The sequence below is a fragment of the Cyprinus carpio genome, chromosome A11 (assembly GCF_018340385.1).
Source record: "Cyprinus carpio isolate SPL01 chromosome A11, ASM1834038v1, whole genome shotgun sequence".
In the NCBI taxonomy this organism is placed as follows: domain Eukaryota; kingdom Metazoa; phylum Chordata; class Actinopteri; order Cypriniformes; family Cyprinidae; genus Cyprinus; species Cyprinus carpio.
In genome coordinates this window covers 22,982,455-23,007,316 of record NC_056582.1, presented here as the reverse complement: position 1 = coordinate 23,007,316, position 24,862 = coordinate 22,982,455, and the positions used below count along the sequence as shown (strand labels likewise).

General features: G+C 36.5%; 1 protein-coding gene across 7 annotated transcripts in view; it reads right to left on the bottom strand.

Annotated features, from left to right (window-relative positions):
* The window catches only part of LOC109068999 (voltage-gated potassium channel subunit beta-2), a 111,717-nt gene that overhangs the window by 70,970 nt on the left and 15,885 nt on the right, over nt 1–24,862 (bottom strand). For 3 of the 7 annotated variants that reach the window (XM_042766858.1, XM_042766862.1, XM_042766857.1), the window contains exons 2-4: nt 6,619–6,655; nt 6,440–6,580; nt 3,567–3,608 (exon numbers count right to left, since the gene is read on the bottom strand). In XM_042766858.1, the coding sequence (XP_042622792.1) occupies nt 3,567–3,608; nt 6,440–6,516 (119 nt within the window). In that variant the 5' untranslated portion in view covers nt 6,517–6,580; nt 6,619–6,655. Of the gene's footprint in view, nt 1–3,566; nt 3,609–6,439; nt 6,656–24,862 lie in introns of all 7 variants that reach the window. The other 4 variants (XM_042766861.1, XM_042766859.1, XM_042766860.1 and 1 more) reach the window with 3 other exon arrangements.

Here is a 24,862-nt window from a genome sequence, read left to right as displayed (position 1 = left end):
AGTTTGGGGAATTTTGTCCACAAAATGATAAGAGCACACATTGGATTTACTGGAGTGCAAAACAAGTACTGTACAGAAATTCTTTATGTTTACTGCTGTTACTGTGGCAACCAAAAACAGCACAGCTTAACCCTGTACACATTTCAGTGAGAAATTATATCAATATGCATGAAATGGTTTTAGGTATTGTTTTTGTGTGTTTGAAATGGCTTAGGTTAAATTAGTTTGGTTGTTTAATGTGGTGACAACTGCATTCTGTAACTGAACTCACACCCGTAATGCTCCGCTCTTACCCGAATTTAAAAGCTGCTGTTGGTTAATGAAGATTTGATGAAAGAACTTGAAGAGCTCGATTGGACTCTTGTCATGTCAGAAAGTGATAAGATTTTCCGTTTTTTAGTCACTGGTTACTGGTAAGGAATACGGGCTTGTACCTGTAAAGAATATGCAGTTGTCAATCTCAAAAACTGACATTGTGAACGTAGGCTATATTTAGTCATATTGAGAAAGTTTAAAGGTTTAATATCAGCTGATATTTTTAATCCGTTTTAACGTGGATTTCAATGGAGACTGGAATGCGAAAGCATCCAAACGGAAGTTAGAATCCATCATTTTTGGCTCTCATCAGTTACTCAGGAAAAGGTGGAAAGTTCATGCAATTTAACATTTTACTTTTAGTTAAAGGTTTAGTGAATTTGTTGTTTTTGTCATTTTTATTAGTTTTTCTTTTTATGCCTATATAGGTTTATTAACTTTTATTTCAGGTTTTTTTAGTACCGTTTTTGTATCGTTAAAGGTGTAGTATGTAATATTGACAGTTAGTGGCTGAAATGGGTACTGCAGACCAAATTCAAAATATTGGAGAGAGCTGCTTTTCCCGCCCCTTGTCCACAGACTCGACACGCACACGGGTTGCCAGATTGAGATTGAAAACGCAGTTAAAAAAGAAAGCATCAAGCCTTACACTAATTTGTTGAGGTGATTTATCTGCATTTTCATATTCCTCTGGTCGTAAAGTTTTAAGAGGGATCTCTGATCCAGTTTGTTGCTGGCTTCCAGAGCTGCAGTACGCCGTTTTCTGCCAACTGGCAACCCAGGATATTGGAATCCTATTGGTTAAATCAGTAGTGGCGGAATCACACAGACCAACACAAAAACAGACATTTCGACACGGAACACACATTTACAAAAAATATTTTTTTTGTTTCATGAAACATCCCCACATTCAGCTACTGATAAAGAAGGAGAGGCTCTGTTTTTTTGTTTTGACATATTGCATGTTCAGATATTCATTCAAAAAAAAAAATATTATGTGCCAATAAACTTTTGTGAAAATGATCAAAAATGCTGGCTGTTAAAAAAAAAAAAAAGCTTGCAGGAAAAGAGTTGCATTTATTATTTTGTACATACATGCATTTTTTTAATTATTTAAAATATTTACAAATAAACATTAACCTAGATTAATAAATACTGTTAAATTGTTGCTCATTCTCATTTCAAGATATCCTATTTGTAGTGAATTTCAATGAGCTGAACCCTATTGTGAAGTGTTACCAATTTTTTCTTATTCAAATTGGTATTTTTCCAACCACAGAAGCACGGCAGAGAGTCACTGCATTATTCCAGTGTGCTGCAGTGAGGGGTGTGTCATTTATGAGACGACTGCAGTAAACAGAGGAAGAAAATCCCACAGAGCAAGCTCAGTATGGTACAACCAGTTTACTTACTGAATCTGTTAAAATACAATGCAACCTCCGGTATCAGGGATGAACTAGTTAACATATTTAACAAAGTTAAAAGCTCAGGGAAGGAGGTGGCGGGGGGGGGGGGGGGGGGGGGGGGGGGGGGGGGGGGGGGGCATGAACATTTTAAACACTTTAATTATAAAATAAATAACCAAAATGGAAGTGGCAAACATTTAAACATTTTAATTACAAAAATAAATGAACAAAACGAAAGTAAATGCGGCAGCCCCTCATGGATGACTCATCCTTCACTATTGTGACTCCTCCTTTTATCCGTCCAGAGCTCCTCTCTGGGACTCGAGACCAGTGTGACGTGCAGGTGATGCTCATAATCACTCGCATCACCGGCCTGGCTCCGTTCCCATGGCTCTCGGCCCCGCCCCACTCGTCACAACATATTATCTTCATATCATGTGCTTTAAATGTAGGAGCGAGTGCTATACATGTTCAAAAAGCAAAATAATAAGAATAACAAAACATAAAAATACAACACAAATAAAACCTACAAAAAAGCAACCCCTAACACACAAAACAACAGCGATTGACATGAGCTCATCTTACTTCCCCATCTCTCTTTGTGTATTAGGGTGAAACACGGTGATCGATTCACGTCAAGTGGATCTGGGTGATGCGACGTTAAAAGACTTGGAGCTTAAAAGGACAAAAATTTGCAAGGCGGTGAAATCTAAAATTCAATAGAGTGTTCATTAGCCTCAAAGCTACAGAGTCAGGGGTTTAAGAACCCATCAGCACAACAACTCCTTTTTCTCAACCCATTAAAATATGATCCCTCACTAAAACAGGAAGAAAAGTGAGGGTAAAATGGATGCATTCAATCTGATCGCTAAAAGCAGCTGCTGCATAAAACAGTTGCTTTCGGGTGAGCTTGTGCCATCGGAAGGGAGGATGTTGCAAATGCAACTTAAAAAAAATCCATCCCATTACGGTGTTCGCAGCTTGTTCAGATGTCATAAAGGCTTGACAGTTTTAGGCATATGTAAACCTCCTCACCTGAAGAGTTTTGCAATAGTTTCATATCATATCAAATCGAAAATTAACAAAACGAAAATCAACGCAAGTGAAAACAGAAAATATATCTATAAAAAAAACGAATTTAAACTATTAATAAAAACTACAATGATAGTAAAACAACACTGGGAAAGCCATAGTTTAAACAGAAAACACATACTGTCATAAATATCTAACCAAGTGTGAATGTGGAATGAAATGTGAGATCACTTAACATTCAGAGTCTCTGTGCTCATGTTTGTCATGCTTTGAGTTTCAGAAGTGTTCCACAGCAAAGGAAACCTGAACTCAATGACTTACCTGCAACACTGTTTTAATTCTACATGGAGTGAAATTAAATCTAAGTGCATTGTGTTAGGGACTCTATTCTGAGAGCATTATTCTGACACACATCACTGTAGTGTAGACCGATATCCAAAGAGCCGTCTCAGCACCAACACATGCACAGATTACAAGTGAGATTAGATGTTTGCCCTATATGCAAGCCATCCCTTTTTACAAGTTATACAACAATATTAAGCAGCAATTAGTCTCAACGTGTCTCACTGTAATTCTACGTGTTGCATTTATAATTTAACAGCTGTTAACAATTACAAGCAAACAACATCGTAATCACATGCACTATGAATATAATTCCCTTACGCTTTCAGCAGTGTAATGACATAATCACACCGCTGTCATGAGTGGCTAAACTAAGAGTGAACCCATGGCTTGAAAGTGCTTTCCAAAACAAATGAAAACGAGTGCAGTATCAGATGGCCATGGCTAATTAATCAACAAACAAAGAGGTACCTGTAAAACTGCAGCTGCCGTTTTGGGCTCCCATATCTTGCACTGATGGCAGCATGAAAAAGAGAAAGAGAGAGAGAGAGAGAGAGAGAGAGAGAGAGAGAGAGAGAGAGAGAGAGAGAGAGAGAGAGAGAGAGAGAGAGAGAGGAAAGCTTAGTCTTTCAGGTGAAAGGGTAAAGAACAGTGAGAGGGCATCAGACAAACACATGCACGGGCACAAAGAATTATGCAAGAGCAGTATCAGCTTTAGCAGTGACCAGTGAACATAAGCACACAGAGAGAGAGATCTGAAGAAGTGAATAAAGAAAGAAATAATAGAGAAATTTATAAGAAAACCTGATAATAAAGACAGTAAGATGAAACAGCAGTTTGGCCAGCAGGGTCATTAGTTTCATTACTTAAACCTATTGTATTTTAGCTAGTTGCTATTTCTCATTTTCATTTAGTTTAACTATGTACTAAATTAAACAAAAAATTAAATAAATGGAATAAAATTTATACAGACACATTTTAAAATTAACACTAATAAAATCTTCAACTTTTACAAAAATTAAAGTGATAACAGAAATGAATGAAAAACTATAATAGTATAGTCAGTATATAATAGTACATTATCTCAACAATACTTAAATTACAGGCCCACCCAAGAGGCCATATGACTGACCAATCAGATGACGACTTTGAAATTTGTGTGACATATGCATCAGATATTCAGCCAATGGTCCCTGGGCATGACGTCTGAGGCTGAGACTAAAATAACACTGATGGCCAGAAAGTAGACTAATACCACATAAAAACAAAAACACAAGGCTGTTTTTGTAATTCAGCAAAATAAAATAAATCAAATACTGAAGGCATTAAATTTAGGACAATTTAGGCTAATAGTGCAACATGAGTAAACAATTTTTTTTTTGCTCCATTTTCTAACAGATGGTCTCAAATCTAACACATACACTAAAAGCTAAATCAATTATTTCCAGCTATCAAACATTAAAAAGAAAGCAGCTCTAAAGTTCAGCGAATGCTTGAACTTATACAGTGGCTGGAGACAGACTGGCACTGCCACCTGCTGTTAAGAACCAGAACTGCTGGTAAAAGACGTGGGCGCTGTTTAATTTTTGATTGAAAGTTGATGATGGATTTTTGAGCAGGAACTTTCCAGCAATAATGAAATGATGTCAGGGCTCTGATTAAGTGGCCAGCTGGGCATTATGTAAAGCACTTGACCACTGTGGCTCTTTCCACTGGGAAGCCCTGCAGAACTGCTGCCTTAAATCACCAAGTATGCTAAATGAACATTATTAATCGCATATACATACAGCCTGCAGCAGGGATGAAGCATCCTTCTGTAAATTATCACTGTAATTCAACAAGTAATGTGGCTGATGCATAAGCATGGTCTCAATACCGCAGCATTATGTAAAGCAACTATTAACTATATTAACTATTAAGTAGTTCAACTCCTGCTGTTTTTTTTATATGCATGTAATATTATTTCTTACTGCAGTGTGGCTCTCTCACACTCTGCGCTCTAAAAGTTTGCGCTAGATGACACATTTCTGCATGTATGAGTCTGTTTTGCATTTATCTGTGTGTCACTTCTCAGAACGTCCTACACAGTCACAGAGTGAGACTCCAGTGACTCACAAGCCCCTTTCACACTGCGATTCCGGAAAATACACGGGTAATGTGTCCCGGCATTTGTACCCGGGTCGCTAGATTGTGCACTTTCACACTGCCAGTGATTACCCGGAATATGTGCGTGCGTTCACACACAACCTGTAAAGGTCCCGTAAAGACACGTGATATCAGGGTGTGACGTGTAATGTACGAGTCGAAAACATTAGGCACGTTAACTTTCACTGAAGCTGGTGAACGATCTCAGCTTCAGCGCGGAAAGTAAAGAACTAACTGACCTCTGCTTCGTTACAGTTTGCGCATATTTTTTCGTCGCGAACGTTGATCTGCCTTCAAAACACGCTGAAAGAGTCGCGCGATAACGCGCGTCATCACTACGACACGCCATTAGTTCTGGCTTTTGTTCACACAGCGCTCGTTCCGGGACTGAACCCGGCAATGTTACTAGGTCCCCGACCCGGGTTCAATCCCGGAATCAATCCCGGCACGTGTTTGCTTTCACACAGAAGTCGACCCGGCAATGTTCCGGCAATTTGCCGGGTCCGACGTGCAGCGTGAAAGGGGCTGCAGATTCTCCTTAATGAAACAAGCATAGCTCTTTTAATCATATGTACAGAAATAAACGTGTTTATTTAAATATCAATATATTTAAATATGTTTGTTCAAATATCACCTAACCCAGGGATATTTAAATATAAACAGCTCAGGGGAGACTTTAACGCAGGGTGACCAGGAGCCAGTATAATTAAAAAAATAATTAAATAAATAAAAGTAAAAATTAAAAATTAAAACCATTACGCTAAAAAAATCTGCACTACTGTTCAAAATTTTTTGTTGTTGTTTTTTTAATAGGCTACTTTTCAGCACAGACCGATTAAACTGATCAAAAGTGACAGTTAAAACATTTATAATGTTACAAAAGATTTCTATTTCATATACCTTTCTTTTTAACTTACTATTCAAAGAATCCTGAAATCCTATCACAGTTTCCATTATTAAGCAGAACAACTTATCAACATTGATAATAATCAAAAATATTTCTTGCAGCAAATCAGTATGTTAGAATGGTTTCTGAAGGATCATGTGACACTGAAGACTGGAGTAAAGATGCTGAAAATTCAATAGACTTAGACTCAAATGAACATGAATGATGCAACAGCACAGTCTGTGGTTCATGGCGCATTATGTGCCGTCAGAGCAGCTGGTTAGGTGTGAATGTGTGTGAGACTGCAACAGACCTGTAGACCATGCCCGGGGAGCCTGTCTGTCTGAGAGAGAGGCGGGCGGGAGAGTCTGTGGTCGATTCTGGATACATGGGGAACGGGAGAGTGGGGGGTGTAGCCAGGCTGCTGAGGGGTCTCTCTCTCTCTCTCTCTCTCTCTCTCTCTCTCTCTCTCTCTCTCTCTCTCTCTCTCCTGTCAACAGACACGTCTGTCTCTCACCTCACAGGACCTCTGAAAAACACACAAACACAGACGTGAGTTCAGCAAATGCTAGAGTGGAGTACATATACGACACAAACCTGAGCAGCACTGCAGTGCCGCAAATGCACTGTAAGAATGCATTAACACCCCTAGAGGGCGCATCTGCTCAACAGTAAATGATGATGATCATCATTATGAGTAGAACTTGGGCAATACACCAAAAAGAGTGAAATCAAGACATTAAATTGTGCAGCTGATACATAATACAAAGAGCAAAATAAATCATCATTTGCTGAACAGTTGAGGTTTAATCATGTATCAACTGTAACAAAGGGAAAACAAATGGAATGGTTACCATGAAAACATTCTATTGTGTAGACACAAAAATTTGTATTAATATATATATAATTAAATTATCATCTGACTCTAACATCTGACTGATCAAAATAGATTTAGAACCATTAATGTATATTATGTGTACTTAAACATGTTCTATAATTAATGATAGAAGTTCTAAAATTTACCTTACCCAAATATTTACCAAAATATTGATGCTACATTAAAATAAACAGTACAATAATAATTAGCACAACAGAATTACAGAAGAACCATATAAAAATTAAATGAAACAAATTTATTACATTCTAAAAAATCTAATTTATGTACGTAATCTAATAAAAAAAATGCACAAATAAAGTTGATATTCCTACTCCGTAAACTCATTAAAAAAAAAAAAAAAAAAAATAATAATAATAATACTAATAATAATAATAATAATAATAAAAAAAAAAGAAAGAAAAAAAAAGAAAAGAAAAGTAGATCAAGAATGATTTTAGAATCAGAATGTGGTTTCCAGAATTGGAATCGGATTGGATCGGATCACGAGGTGCCTTAAGATTCCCAGATTCCCCCCCAGTAATCACTAGCAAAAAAAACTCTTAATGACCAAAGGGCTGGTCACATGGCACTTTTCACATTATGTTCATTCATTCACGTTTGATGAACTCTGACCTGCAAATTTATATCACGTGAAGATGTGTGTGACCAATAGAAGATCAATGTGGCCTCTTGGTTGAATAAAAATTACGCAAATGTTACATCTTTGCAGCTTTGCAGTAAAGTGAAGCAGATTACATTTTTAAATTTGGATGTATTATATGAAGATTTTATTTTATGTATTTATTTTTAAGACGCCAGAGAGCATAACATTGTATTTCGACAACTGCAGTGTCTAAAGAAATCCTGCAAACTCAAAGTCTATTGTGACAGCGGTTTTAAATGAAAAGCTCATAGACAGCTGTCTGGACAAAAAGGTATGCTTTCCAGGATGGCATTGCTAAAAAGATATTCTTTTCACAAATTAAAGCCTACTTCCTTGAAATAGACAGCAAATACTTTTGAGCTTCGTCATATACAAACTCTGTAATTCGTTCATTTTCCACTGAGCGTTTTAGTGCATCAAGCAGCTTCCTCCGCACAGGGCCAGGCAGGTAGGAGGGTGAAATGCACAGAGTTTCCAAACTGGAGGAGTTTATTAGGCCTCATGTGGTTCTAATGAACACCTTTGCATTTAACACACACACACACACACACACACACACACACACACACACACACACACACACATCAGCATTCTTTACGGCCACCTCTTATTTCAGCACTCATTACTCTTACACAAGTGCTGCTGAAGGACACGGTAAAGAACACATCATTGTGTGCTTCTGTACTGCTTATCAAGGTGACTTTCCCTCCCATCAATCTCCTCCTACCAGTGGCCTGACACTGGGAATAAGGTCTTTCCATTTCCCAAAGACTCATTTTACGCTGTCTGCCCCCCCTTCCAATCATGCTAAGTGGGAAAGGCTGGATGGATGTGTCTCATGAGAGAAGGGCACTGTATGCAGTGTAGTAAAGTCACACATCAGTGGAGTAACTGCGAGGAGTCATCATCAGGAGAAGCACAAGGTGACTGTAAATGTTAGTCCTCATTTGCCTGGGATGCCAAAGTGCTCATGTTGCAAATAACATTGTTCAGGTGGGCTATAAATAGACAACCTTCAATACAATGATACTAGACTTTTTGTATACATACATAAAATAGCATAAACTGCTGATACAGTGCAACGAAGACTATTTAAAATGACAAAAACTAAATTATTAAATTCTAAAATTCTTAAAATTTTAAATTAAAATGAAAACAGAAAATATAAAAGTACAATCTAATTCAAAATACAATACAATATATATATATATCAATATATATAAATAAAGATACCAATGATGTTACAGAAACACTGACTCAAATTTATAATGTTTCTTAATACTGTAGATCTTGAGTTAGGGGTGAACGATCTGAAGATTTTATATCATAATTAATTTTGAAGACGTCTACTACTTTTCAAGTGAATCGTAGAGATTGTGATCTTTTATGTTCTCGTAATAATATTAAAACTACAGCAATGACTGCCTACTAGATTCCTGTGACTGGACAAATTATATCATGTGTCTCTTTTATGCGTCTTTCATGTGTGGTAACATATTTAAAATGCAATTCAATTAACTAAATTTTAGTTTCAGTTTTGATTTGAATAAAACAATCATTGTGCTGCATGCAGTTCGTTTCATTTAAAGCAGTGCACTTTCCTCTGTCCTTAAAAGCATAGCACCCAAATCAGTCAAATCCTGTAACGTGACTCATACAGTGTTAATTTCGTTGACGAATAATTTTCATCATAATATTCATCAACAACATTTTTTCACCGACAACAACGAGACGATAACGAACTAAAAATCTTTTTGAATGACAAAAACTATGACGTAAATCTATTTTTTCCCAAATCTTTCCTCCCTGACATTTTCATCTCGTTTTTATTTGTTGACGAAAATGTCAGGGAGGAACGATTTGGGAACAGATTCATTCAGAATAAATCTGCTGCGCAGTTAGGAGGTTAGATGCATACATATGAACTGGCGGGAAATAAGCTAAGATGCACTTGCTGCACGTCGCATAAAATGTTAAAAAATGTCAATATATGGGAGAAAGAGAAGAGCAGACATGGATAAATCTGACGCACAAGAGAGAGCTCAATTTGGTCCGGTTTTCTGAGCACAGACACTGAAGCATACACACACAGAGAACGTGTCTCTCACATCATGCAAGTACTCTTTCGCGTCGCATGAACGGAGAATTAGCTACACACAAAATGATGTTGAATTGTCCATTCTGACGAGTATCCACGTAAACACATTTAAGTGAGCGTAAACAGCAGGGAGAACGTGTATCAGTACATTGCATCCATTGCAGCTGTGCATTCGGTTTTAAAGGGATAGCAGCCTAATGTAGTTGCTATTGTCCGAGTCATAGATGTTAATCAAGCATCAAGAAAAACAGAAAATCACTCACTGCTCTTAACTGAAAAGATTTAGTAGATCTTAAGATTAACCAAAGTTTATTTATAGAAATTAATGTCTGCTTGAAAAAAAAATGAAGAAAATTTAGATTTTCTCAAATACATCAAGGTAAGAGCACAAAGGTCTCTCTCACACACACTCTCTCTCTCTCACACACACACACATACACACACACACACACACACACACAATATAATATGCTGTTATACTCCATATAGCTTCATATACAAGTCAGAAACTAAGCTTTTTTTGCACAGGCCTATCTAAAGGGTTAATGGTCCCACCTAGTGATCAACTGTAAAAAGTAACAAATGTTACCTCTTCCCAACAGGGAAAACCACCAACAATCAAGAATCTCACACACACAAACACACTATAATTTGCTGTTATACTCCATATAACTCCATATACAAGCCAGAAACTAAGCCTTTTTTGCACAGGCCTATCTAAAGGGTTAATGCTCCCACCTAGTGATCAACTGTAAAAATAACAAATTTTACCTCTTACCAAAAGGGAAAACCACAAACAATCAAGAATGCATGATTATATGGTGTCATGGCTTTGCAATCAAAAAATGTCGTTATAATGAAGTCAATGGGGCAAAAACAGCCACGAACAACAAATGAGGGAGAAAAAAATAAAATCTAATGCTGCACAAAAACTAAAAATGCATCAAAGCCAAAGTTGTTACTAATCTTTGACATGCCCAAGACTGTGATAAAAGGTAAAAAAAAATCCAGTCCACAATCACTTTTTATATTGAAAATTTGTCATTTAGTGTTTTTTTTCCCCCAAATCAGTGACATCATTTATGAACTTGGTAATTAAAGAGTTAAAATCTTGGATTTTTTTTTTTAACATTTGGTAGTTTTGATCAGGACAGAGGTTGATTAATAGATTTATGCAAAAAAAATTAGAAAAAAATATTTATGATACATTTTTACAGCAGTTTAATTTAGTGGATGTTTTCATCCACGAACATAACGAAAGGGTAGTGAATTTGAACAATGCACAAGGTTTAAGCTGCAAAAGAGGCTGGTCCTCCTCCAAGCGGAGCTGAACATGAACAAGCAAAGTATAAATGGGGTTTCAGGCGCGTACATAAATGGTCAGATTTACACAAAAATATATGTCTTTCTTGGCAAGTATTTACACAAAGACAGTCAGTTATGTCTTAAGTGAACATCTCAAAATTGGGAAGATCACGATTCAGATAATGGATCGCTACTTCTCGTTATAAAATCATATATGATATGATATTTTTGGAAGTTTGCCCACCCCTATCTTGAGTCTTCATTTATCTACTAGTAGATAAACATGTTGTAGATTTAATAACTGTTTTGTGACTAAAACACAAGGCTGCAACAATTAAATCAATGTTCTTGACTAGTAAAACTCATTATTATTTCATACACAGAACGAGTAGGCCTATACTGAAATAAAATCCAAATACAAGCATTTATCTCTCTTAAAAGCATCTGAAAAAAAGGGGCCCAAAAGCCTCAAATCTCCAGTGAAAATGCAGCACATTTTTAAAAACAATGCTGCTTTATGGGACCCCATGGATTTTCTAAGTCATTTAGTTCTCCACAAGGGCATCACACTTGAGCACCTGAAAAGACATTGGGATTGTTTTAAAGGTACAGTTCTTCTAAAAATGAACATGTTGTCATATCTATCACCTTCATGTTGTTCCAAAGCTGTATCACTTCATTTCATCTTTTCAACATAAAAGATTATATTTTGAAGAATGCTGGTAGGCAAACAGTTGCCATTAGCCATTGACTTCCATAATATTTTTTTTCCTACTATGGAAGGCATCAACTACCAGCAACTGTTTGTTTACCCCTTTCTTCAAAATATCTTCTTTTGTGTTCAACAGAAGAAATTAACTGATACAGGTTTAAAACAATTTAAGGGTAAGTAAATGATGACAGAATTTTCATTTTTGGCTGAACTTGAAGGGCTTCTATAATGAGAGAGTAGAGAGAGGATAAAAGAAAAAATGAAATAAACATCACAAACTCATGGTCATGGTCTTATAATTCAAAAGGCATTTAAGAAATCAAAAATCTTAGCGTGAAACATTGCTGTGAATGTCTTTTGTTCTTTGCATCAATGCGGTTTTGAAGTCCTGATCAAACCTCATATGCAAGAATGAGTATAAATGCTAGTTTCTTTTGGCAGCTCATATTGCTAAAGCAATACTGTGAGGCAGCTGCTGGTATCATGAGAGCTAGAATACTGCAGTGCTGCGGAAAGAGAGCAGACTCAGGCTTTGAAAGTTGTAGCATGGCTTGTGTTCAGATTTACTGCTCTAATGGCCTAACTGAAGCAAGGTGCACTCAGCAGATTACAGCAATGGTGTGCTTTACACAGAGGGAACACAAAGTGACTCTCTGCTTCCATACCCAACTGTGTTAAGGAGGAGAGAGAAACAAGAGAGATTTGGGGAAGCTGCTAGTGTAAGGGAAGCAGTAAGACACAGCAGAGGTACAATGAGGACATGCTATATTCTGAGTAGAAAAGACACTATTTTTGACTATGGATAAGGTACGAGGTGTTTTTTGACCTGGGGAGATGGGCATTCAATTTTGATGTATTGTGATTCAGAAGTCAATAGAGTGCTGAAGTAGTGCTTTTTGCATGAAAACAGAACAACATGTATGCAAAGGTCAGCTGACTCAGCATGCATGCAACAGCCTGATGGCTGTTCTCCATGTTGAGACACACAAACGGTGTGCCAAATGAAAGAAAGTTCACCAGAGGAACTCCTGCCTTGATGGAGAAGTGGTCCCAGCTGCGTGGATGACACAATCACCAAAGGGACTCTTTCTGTATTTACGGGAACAGGAATTGTTAGACCAAAACAGTGTGACGGTTGTCGCCATAGAAGTGCCAAACAAACTGGGTACTGCTGTCACCTACATGAACTTCCCTGCAGGGCTCTGGGAAATGTCCAAGAATGTATTGCAGTTACAACCCAGACACTAAAGGGGCAAAATGAAAAACTGATAAAAAGAGGAAAATCCATTTCCAACACATAAATAAATAATGAATAGATTTTGTATCAGAACCAGAATGGTTTAAATTCCACAAGCAAAATGGCCAAATTCCTATTACGATTCCATTTACTAAAAATGAACGAATGAATAGATTGAGTAAAAAAATGGATGTAAGATTAGTGCTTGGCAATATGGCCAAAAATATTATCACAATATATTTTTTTTCATAACATATGATATTAATATTATATTCATGTTCCATTAAAATTCTTTCCACATGTTTGTTAGACCTTGAGAATGAACGTGAATATAACTTGTCTGTTCACAATTTAACTCCACAGATAAGCTATCTTATCATTTAGTGCCCCAATACATATTCATTTTTTTGTTTACAACAAAACACTGCTTTTTTTTTTATTTTTTGTCAAACAGGATGCTGTACAACAGAACTGTACAAATTAAAAATATATTGGTTATATGAAAATAATATTATTATTGATTACTTTGAGAAGTACATTTTAGTATACAGTAGGAATATATTTTTGTCAATTTCTTTAAGTCAAACTGAACTTTCATTTTGGCTGTTTGTTGTGTAGATATTTTAGTTTCAGTGTATGTTTGACAGTAGTTTTCTCAAATGAAATGGTGAAAAGCTTGTGAAGTGACTCTCAGAACATCAGACGCTGAAAACACTGCGAGAATGTTTGAGCTTGTGTATCAAACAAAATCATGCCACTCATTCACACAGAGACACGCAGGACAGGCACTGAATGTATGCTGTTGCGTTTATTTTTGCAGTGCATTTATTATAGGAAGTTAGATGAATCCATATCAATATTTTAATTGCGATCTCAATATGATATTGTTTAATCTAGACAGTTTCTTGCTTGATTTACATGATTATGTTCACATTAAACATGTCTTGAATGGACTTGGATCACATCTGGCCCATAAGATGCACTGCCTTCAAAACCCAACTAGTAAGGCCCTATGAAATCAGTTTTATTTTTTCCAAAATCAATTTTTTTTTTCCAAATTCAGTTTTTTTTTTTTTTCATTTTAATTTTTCAGGATTCCATTTTTTTTTTTCTATTTAAATTTTTAAATGGTTAAATTACATTGCACAATAGCCTATGAAATATTGTTTTCCCCCCTCAGAAATGATCTGTTTTGTATTTATTTTTTTTTTTTTTTTTATGTTTATGAATTGAACATTAATTCAATTAATATTTTAACCAAATAAAAATTAAACAAACTTTATTTTTTGGCAAACAAAGGGGATTTAGTATTAACTTTAAAAAAACGAAAGAAATATTTTGTAATTATTCCTTAAAAATAAAGTTTTAATAATTTTAGTAATAGTAGTAGTAGTAGCTGTAGTATTACATACATTCTACTGAACAACAGTAATATATTTCAGGCACAATCATTTCTTCAAGTTAAACCGAACTTTTATTTTGACGGGTTGCCGTGAAAACCTTTAAATTTCTGAGTGCATATGATATGACGATAGTTTCTCTCAAATGAAACAGTCAAATACTCATGAATTGACTCTGAGCAGTTCTAGAGATTATGTTCATGTACTCATATATTGAGGTGACATGTGCTGAAATCACTGTGAGTGTCATGCGCGCTTCAGTATGTGTGTAGTAACCGAAACGGCACGTTTGCGACTTTCATTCACACAGACACAGAAAACATGCAGGATTCATATTTAAATAGTCTTTTTGTTGCTTAATATTTATAGATACTAGTCTGTATCACACTTTGATTTAAGTGTAATGACCTACTTTTGATTGATTTACCCAAACTTTGACACATTCCGTGACGTTCCGCGTTAAACAGTAAATTCCAATTTTTTGACTGGATTCCACAATTCTGTCTACATTTTCCGCATCGCAAGAATCATAAACTAGTGACTTCACAAAAAAAGAGCTAATATTCTGTGCTTGTCTGTGTACACCTCCCACACACACCATACAAAAGAGAAAAAAGATAAAGTCAAGCACTGGCATCTGAAAATGAGATCCTCTTTGCTGAAACAGCACAGGTCTGCAGCACTGCAGCACAGACAACTACCTGGGGAGAACAACACTCAAAAACATTTATGCATGTAGGCTGATTATAATGGAAATATACCACAAAATACTATGGTCTTTCTTTTGAACAATATAGTCTTGGGATGAAAAACAGACTTGCACAAAAAGCCTTTATACCATTAGCCTACTCTAAGAGAATTACTCAATCACTGACAAAAACATCACAATAACCCACACTACTCCAGTCCATCATTTAACATTTTGTAAAGTGAAAAGCTGTATGTATGTAATACAAATCTATCATTACAGAATTTTTAACTTCAAACTTCTTCCTGGAAAAAAACATGAGTCCTCTACCCAAAACATTGTCTCACCTGAATCAGGAGAGAAATCTGCACAGATCAAGCACCATTTACAAACAAAAACAGTCCAAAACACTCCTAAACATATATGTGGGTGAATTTTGATGTGAAAGGAGAACACAAAATAGACTCTTTCACTGAAGGAAGTGGATTATGGCCAGAAGTGATGTTTGAAGTTAAAAACGTTTTAATGATGGACACAGCTTCTGGCTTCACAAGACATTAACTGATGTACTGGAGTGGTGTGGATTACTTGTGGATTATTGTGATGTTTTCATCAGCACCCAATCACTGCAGAGGATCCATTGCTTAGCAAGTGATGGAATGTTACATTTCTCCAAGTCTGTTATGATGAAGAAACAAACTCATCTTCATCTTGGATGACCTGAGGCTTAACACATTTTCAATACATTTAATCTATGTTGATTCCATCCTGCAGCAGACACAGTGACGGCTGGCCTTCAAACAGATGTCCAGATACTGGTCCCTAAAGGCGATGCAGTATAAAGCTCTCCTAATCCATAAATAGCCCTTTTTATGGTCTCAGTATATCTAATCTGACTCTCCTGGAGACAGAGGTGACCTCGCAATTGGCTCTGACTTCCATCTTGGGACAGAGCGATCGGAGCAAGTTAATGTCTTCATACATCAACCAGTGAGTCATGTGAATGAGCAGGTTGGTGACTGAGAACCAGTTCCATTTATTAAAAAAACAACAACAGTTTTTGATCATTTATATTCTTCTGCAAATCAACCCACTACATTGGGAGTAAATCACTCGCATATGTGACTACATCTTCACTCTAGGTGACTAAATAATGTCTATGGTTAGCCATTGGCTAATAAATTCTTAGATTTTCCTCGCCAGTGTGTGTGTGTGTGAGAGGGTAATTACAAGTTTAGCATAGATATATTTTCACTCGCTGAACACTCTGACTGAGCGCAGTGTGAAGGCGCACGACTCACCGTTGCTTTACTGATAGCACTATGTTTCTCACACATGCAGAGAGAGAGAGAGAGAGAGAGAGAGAGAGAGAGAGAGAGAGAGAGAGAAAGAAATTGTAGTTTATTTACAAAAGAAAACAAAGTTACCAAAAAAAAAAAAAAGGTTTTTGATTAGTATATTTATGTACAGGTCAAAAGTTTGGTATAGGCTCCATTTATTTGAACACAAACACAGTAAAAATGGTAATATTGTGAAATGTTATTACAGTTTAAAAGAATGGTTTTATTTGAATATATTTTAAAATCAAATTTATTCCTGTGATGAAAAGCTGATTTTTCAGGATCACGTGATCACAGTGTCACATGATCCTTCAGAAATCATTCTAATATGCTGATTACCAATTACTTTTCAATTGAATTATTACAGAACCAGAACTGTTTAAAATTCCTAAATTCCAAACCAAAAATCACCAAATTCCTTACGATTCCAATTATTATTAATAAATGAACTAATAAATGATTGAGTAAAAAAAGGATATAGGGAGAAATTAATCTACTCATGAACAATTATGTTTACATTAAAAATGCTCTTGGATTACATTTGCGTCTCACATCTCAATATACAAATGGTATAAGAATGGCAGAGAGCTGATTATAGAGAAGTACAACTACTCTAATATGATTTACGATGTTTCTCATTCAGTACTGCAGAGCTGCGGCAGTGAGGTTGGGGAAGCCCTCTCTGGCTCTCACCCTCAGTTTCATTTCCATCTCACCAAAAACACAGACTCGTGCTGTGCCAGCTTTACTCCCCTGCATTTGGCACAGTCAACCTCAGAGCCATGCTCAACCCACTGGCCTTACAGAGAGCCACAGCGATAACAGCAATGCTGCAAAGTTGATGTATTCAGATGAATCTAGGCTACACAGTGACGACTACTTCACAAATTTGACTGTCTTCCTATGTGGGTTATCTGGAAGATGGTTGAATCAACCCTGCATGATGTATTGTGTCAGGCTGATTGCCCACTTGAGCGTGCAGCGCTCTGAAAGGTCACCGATCTTCAATGTGTTTTGCGGTGCTACATGAAGGGTGAAGGGAAATGCAGATACGTGGGGATCACTGCTACAAAAGGAAGGGGGGATTAGGTTCTGCATAGGTGTGCTTTTGTGTAGGCGGGATAGATTAAAAATAAGTATGTGGAGTTATTTGTATTTGCTAATGTGAAGAACTCGCTAATATAAAGTATATCTCTGTGTTAAGTATATATATGCGTGAGGAGTCAGGTCTGTGAAGGACAGACGGGCATCGGCAGCAATCAGGGGATGATGACACAGCTTAAGCCCTGTTTAAAAACATCCAGAAGAATCTAGAGTTCACGCTCATTGTCAAAATAATCTCTACTTACAATGAATTTGACTTTGTGGTTTCCTCTAAGAACACATTAGTACTTACACAGCATATGCACATACAATATTCAGCTGTTTGGCTAATATACTAAAAACATTTGATGAAAGATTTACAATTTTCACTCAGAAAATGCTAGTTAATTGATCGAAAGTGACAGTAATTTTTTTTTACACTGTTACAAAAGTAGGGACTATGTCTCTCGGCTGGCCTGGGAACGCCTCGGTATCCCCCAGGAAGAGCTGGAGGAAGTGTCTAGGGAGAGGGAAGTCTGGGCATCTCTGCTTAGACTGCTGCCCCTGTGACTCGGCCCCGGATAAGCAGAAGGAGATGGATGGATGGATGGATGGATGGATGGACAAAATTAAATAAATTAAATAGGGCTGTCAATTAAACTGGTTTATTGGTGCAATTAATTACGGAGAAAAAAAATAACATGTTAAAAATTATTATTATTACATCGTCCCGCCCAGACCTGTACATTACCTTACATTGCTTGCAGCTGCTTAATGAATTTAACAATATCACATAAAACAAAAGTGCTGTTTTTTTTCCCTAAATATCTGCACTGCAAATATGATATTTATTTTATATGACAGCTCAATAAATGAGAAGTTAATACAGTTACATTTTAGACACAAAATTGTCTGTTTTTGCCCAATTTCACCAATGAAAATAGTTCTAAAAAAAGCCACAGCAGAATTGTTGTGCCTTTCCAAGCAACACAGAGCTTTGTTTTGTTACTGAAAGAATCCACGATTTTCAACAAATCAGGATAGCCAATGATTCAGTGAGCCATTCATAAAGAGTCACTTGCTTAGCTGTTTAAATGAACCGGTTGAACGAATCACTCAATGACTCACTCATTAAGACAGCAGCTGTGTTTACATGGGACCCTACTAATCCGATCATAATAGGACTAAAAGCACAACCATGTCAATCGGATTGAATTGGCCAGATCCGACTAAAATTTCGATTGGATTGTAAGGGGTGGTTTATTCATTTTATAATCCGAGCGAGAGGACATGTAAACACTTGATCGGATTGAAAACCAAAACTGGAAAGTACTGCGAATGTGCAATGACGTAAAAAAAGCATAATGACGTATGATGCGTGGAATGAGCTATTCTTCCTGGTGAATAAAGTGTCATAAATGAGTGTCCCGTCATTATACAACTCCCTTTTCACTCAACGTCTGTGAAGAGGAGCAGCACAACATCCCACCAGTCCTTGTTTAAGACTATCATCCACAGACGACTGGTTTTGGGCACGGGAAGGGGCACTTTTAATGCTTTATAAAATAAGCAGCACAACACAACACAGCGTGCTGGTCATCACCTAATACGGACCCAAAGTAAATAAATATCAAGTGTGCTTTTTAAAACAGTTGCAACAACAGCCGGAAACTCTGTATATTCATGCAGTGTGCACGTCAACCCCTATCACTTTATTTAGCATTCATGTAAACACTACATTCGGATTCGAATCCATTCCGATGGAAGCAAAAAGTGTCCATGTAAACGTACCTAGTGACTTAACACCACCTATTGGCAGTTTTAGTTTCATATTTAGAGTATCACTAAATTAAAAACATTAAAAAACAAAAAAAATCATATTATATAATGCAAAAGCAATTGATTAGATAAAAAAAATGTAATCATTCAGCCCTGATGTAAAATAAATGCTATATATATATGCTAGAAATGTTATATATAAATAATAAATCTTACAGACCCCAAACTATTGAGCCAGTGTTCAGTGCAGTTTTAAAACAAAGAAAAATCTAATATTTTAAATTTTTAAAACAAATCTGTGAAAGAAGGGAAGGAAGGAAGGAAGGAAGGAAGAGAAAGAAAGAAAAAAAGAAAGAAAGGCTAACATGCTAATATGACAAATGCAGTCCTAAGTATATGTAAATCCCAACTGGCAATAGTAAAGTCACCTGTACCCATGGGGAAATGCCAGTTTGTCAGTATAAATGTGTGTGTGTAAGAGAGAACCCATCACTCCTTATGTGCATCTGTGCATCGCATACACCTGAAAACACCTCCGGCTATGTCAGAACAACGCAGGCTGTCCAAACATTTAGGTTGTCAAATCACCAGGAGGATCTATGATGCAAGTAAACTGCCGAAACTCTCTCAGAGCAGCCACTGACATATCAGCAGTCATCCATACATCCCCTACACATGAATGCACTTATAAACAGACACATGGAACGAAGCCAGATGAATGTAGTGATGTTAAATAACCTTCCACAACTCACAGAGAGGTTTTGGAGAAAGTCAGGGGTGTAATACAATTATATGTCAGTAGCTCTCAAAAGCAGTGCTGCTAAATAATTCAAAATTGTCTAGTCGTTTTGTTTCTGTTGGTTGCTATTGTGTGAGCAGGAACTGATTGAATCTTCCCCCCAGGATGCTGAAATACCACTCTGACAAATGCTGCTGCTAACTGAGGGGGAAAATGCTGCGAGAATGGTCCAGAATTACTAATAAAACGTGGTGCAAATGCAGCCCGCTGTGCTGAGTGCTGTAAGCAGACTGAAAAAACCACCCCCAGAAAAAGGCTGCCTGCAGCAGCTGCCCTGCACGCACACACACACACTGAGGAAGAGGAGGGAGGAGAGGAAAGCAAAGAAAACTGCAGATGAAGAGAGATTAGAGAAAAAGCTGACTAGGCACAGTCATTCTAACAGTGATGAAGGTAGAAGAGACGTGAGGCAGCTTTACCCTCAGCTGGAGAGCAAAAGACAAATGCATGCCACTGGGACAGCACCTACAAAGAGACATAACACTTAACCAGCTCATTATTATGGGTACAAAAAATAAATAAATATATACAATGCAATCACCAATATATATCACTAGACATTCATTGCAATTAGATTTATTTTGCACCCTCTGATACAGTGATTAATGCATTACATGACTGCAAAACATGTTTATCACAATAAGAGCTTTCCTGTAAGACAGTGAAGACTAATGTGAACAAATTAAAAAAAGAGAGGCAAATGTTCACTGGCCTACTGATTTAAAAGCAATGCATTTGGTAATATTCATAAATAATCCTAATTCAGTTTGTGTTTATTTAATATGACAACATGTTTGGCAGAATATATTAATACAATATATCAGACACGTACTAGTTTTTTGCATGTATCTGTTTTGCTGTATATTTTTACAAAGCCTAAATTACATATATATGCTGTATTAATTTTACCATATTTTACGTGCGTTGGTTTGTCATTTACTGTCCACCCGAAAGACAAGCATGGTGATGGAATATTTCGTATATTGACTTAATCTAAAATATTTATATATTTAATTAGGGGTGGGTACGGAGAACCGGTATTTTTTTGGACTGGTACATAATTGGGTGGATACCGGAGTACTGATAAGTTTCAGGGCAAACAATACTGTTACCGATACTTGGGTTGTTTTATCTCCTGATACTTCAATGTTAACAACGATTTAGAAGCTGCTGCTTGTCATTTCCCTTCACTGAAATATGTGGCCGAAGTTTGTTCGACGTGTGTATGATATCCAGCGCGTGTGTGTGTGTGTGTGTGTGTGTGTGTGTGTGTGTGTGTGTGTGTGTGTGTAGTCATTCATCTCGGCAAGAGTGAAACGTTCGAAAGTGTGGGCTCTCGTTACAAAACTAAGCGACACCAGTGTCAGATGCAATATATGCAGTAGTGTAATAGTGAACGAAGGAGGCAACACAAGTAATATAATGAAACATTTACTAACAAAACACAACATATACCTCAAGCAATGCGCTGTATTATGTCTCGCGGCTCTAGCTCCAACTGCAACTCGCGTTCACATCAAATGTCAATTCAGTGGTAGAGTTACACTCACAAGACACTGCACTTATTTGCAATCACAAAAGTACATTACTTGCGTGTGCTTTAAGACCTTGCCGGTCAAACGTTTTATTCACATGCTGTTCTAACATGTGCTTATTCAGAGCGCTTCCAGCCAAAGCATCATACACTAAAATGCCGGTCAAACAGCACCTGATTATTTAGTTATTAGTTATCGTCTGATTGTGCTAATACTGTCAAAAAACACACAAGGTTTACATATAAACACAGTTAATTATGTATAAAGTGAAAGTAAACAGACAAGAGAGAAATGGGTGTGTGCGTGTATTTATTGGAGGGTAATTAATATACTTAATGTTGTTTTTAATTAGGGGTATAGTATAAAGTTTTAATTTTCATTTTTGGGTGAACTATTCCTTTAATGTTAAGAAAATAAAACAGAAAAATAACTCACTGCTCTTGACTGAAGAACATTAATACAGTTGCTCAAGTTCAGCAGTAATAAAATAACTTGAAATATTCAACAACTTCATATCTTTTTGCACCTAATAGTATCAATAACAGTATTGATAAGTATCGGTAAGCAGTATCTGTATCGGTATCAATAAAATGTAAACGATACCCATCCCTATATTTAATATCCTGACATTATGTATAGCTGCTGGTACATGTGTCATGTGTACAGATACAGATACAGAAGTGCGCTTAAACTTTGACGTGCAAGTGGTTGCTTTAAGCATAACAATACCTTGACATGTGCTGATGTGTATTGACTATCTATTTTGAGAAATTCTGTTTACAGTATTGAGTTTGTACTTATTGGTCACTGCCTACTGATTCAGTTGATTTTAATAAAAATGTCTATACTAGCTAACGTTGATAAAGTGAACACTTGTATTACCATCATGCAAGTTAAGCACATTGTTTGTTGTTTGTTGGTGGTGGGAAATGTGTATATTTTAAAAAATATTATTATTTTGGAATTTTGTAACTATAATTTTTTTATTATGTTTTTCTTTTTAAAAGTGTGTGGTGTTATTTATTGTTTGACTGATGCAATCAGTTAGCAAAAGGCTAACCATTTTTTAAAATCCAAACAAAACTATACTATACATGAGAGCTTGTTACATCCTTTACACTAAACCCTAACCGAAGTGACACATTGTGTTGGCCTTTCTGCCTGAAGGATTCAAACATCTATATATAACATCCATAAACACATGAACAAAAACACGGGCCATCTGTCTAATTACATACATGTCCACACATGTGACTCAGATCTGTGCTGTTTTTAATGCATTTGCCCGAAGGACATTTGTCTCTCTCTCTTTTTTTTTTTTTTTAAAAAGCTGATTTTCACACTTAATCAACATCTTGCAATATGCTTCAGAGAAAATAAATAAATAAATAACAAGCAATGCACAAGCATTACAGTATGTAAACATCAGAACAGGAGCTTCAGGAGAAGCAAGCAAAAAAAGCAGCTGTATACAGTTTAACGGTTAACACAAATTTAAAGTGGCTCAGGTGATTGTGCAAGCCTTTGAACGGACATCAGTTGCAGTTGTACATAGGGCAGCAGTGCAGATTGTGTGGGCTGAAGCAAACTAATGTAAAGCTCTAAGTGGTATGAGTGTGCATACTAATATCTGAGCAAAATACTATGTCGATATGGGTTCAATTCTGTAATGCTAACACAAGACATTTTAAAAAAATGTGTGCACTAGTGGTCAACAAATATGGGTTTTTCAATTATCCATATCTACAACGCAGGGGGTCTGACTGCCAAAATAATGCAGATATACTACAATTTCATAAACATAAAACTTCCTAAAGAATGCACATGAGATATGCACTGCGGAAATTAATATATTAATCAATTTACACTTTTAAAACTGTTAATCTGCCAAGCAGACACAGTATGAAAATGCTGATAATATCAAATTGACCAAATATCATGGCAGATCATCACTAACATTTACGCGTTTCATAGCTCTGAAAGAGTTGCAATGTTTTGCTCACATGACACTTAATCTGTAGCGTGAATCAGCATTCTGTCAAACTAATGTTTGAACCAGTATGATAGTTCTGTCAATAGACTGCAGTGTTTCAGTATGGGTTGTGAACATGTAAAAGTGCATCATCGTAATCTACTGCAACAAAACCATCAGCACTGACACTAATCATTTTTCACTCACCTCTTACACGGGACATACTGGATCAAAGGTGACCACACACACACACACACACACACACACACACCAGAACATAAACAGAGGATGATCCAATTGGTGAGTTCAGTCACGCAGCAAAGCTGCGATTGGTTAGAGACTGACTGCATAGCAGAATAGTAGCTGTTCTTAGTAATAGTTATTCTTCTTTGTGTTTTTCCTATTATTTCTTCTGTATGATATTTATTTTTCTCAGTCAGAACATACACTTTCTCAGTGTGCGTGTGCTATTCTCTTTTTCCTACATCCTTCTAATCCTTTTGCATTCTCACTCTTTCCACTTCCCACCTCAGGCTCACCCTGCAGCACATACACATATGATTGTCCAATGAGAGACCTGACTGATGAAACGTGACCTCTTTCACTTTAAAGGATATTGATACAGAACAACATTTGGTCAGCAGAAAAGGCCCACTGGAAAGCCTCTGTCTAGAGGTTCATAGAATGAATGATGAATTGAAATGACAAATGCAAATACACATCTGTAAACTAAACTACATAAAGGTGCAAAAATATAATTTAGAAATGTACACATAAAGTTGAATCTACCTCAATGGTTGCCGCAGGCAATGAACATTGTCCATATTATTTATGTGCATTAGAATACAAGCACTTCATATGCTTGGTGTCAAACATGTGAAGTGAGCATCCAATGATGCTGTGATGAATGTGCACTACCGTTCTGAACAAAAACACACTAAAACAGTAATACTATAAAATAATTTATTTTAAAGTTAGACAGGAGTGAGATGAAACTAGATCAAAGCACAAAGCAAGCTGTTGCTAGCTAGCTGCTAATTTTATTAAATTTTATATGGAAAAAAATACACTATTACACCTTTTACTGCTACTTTTTAATTGATATGATTATACTAAAATAATTATCAGGTCTATCAAAAAAGGATTTTATCTTTCAAATCTATGAAAGCCAGTCGTGGAAAAATAACAGCTTTTTTTGCAAAGAGGGCAAGAAAGGATGACAGTGAGAGTGACAGGTAATATCTGTC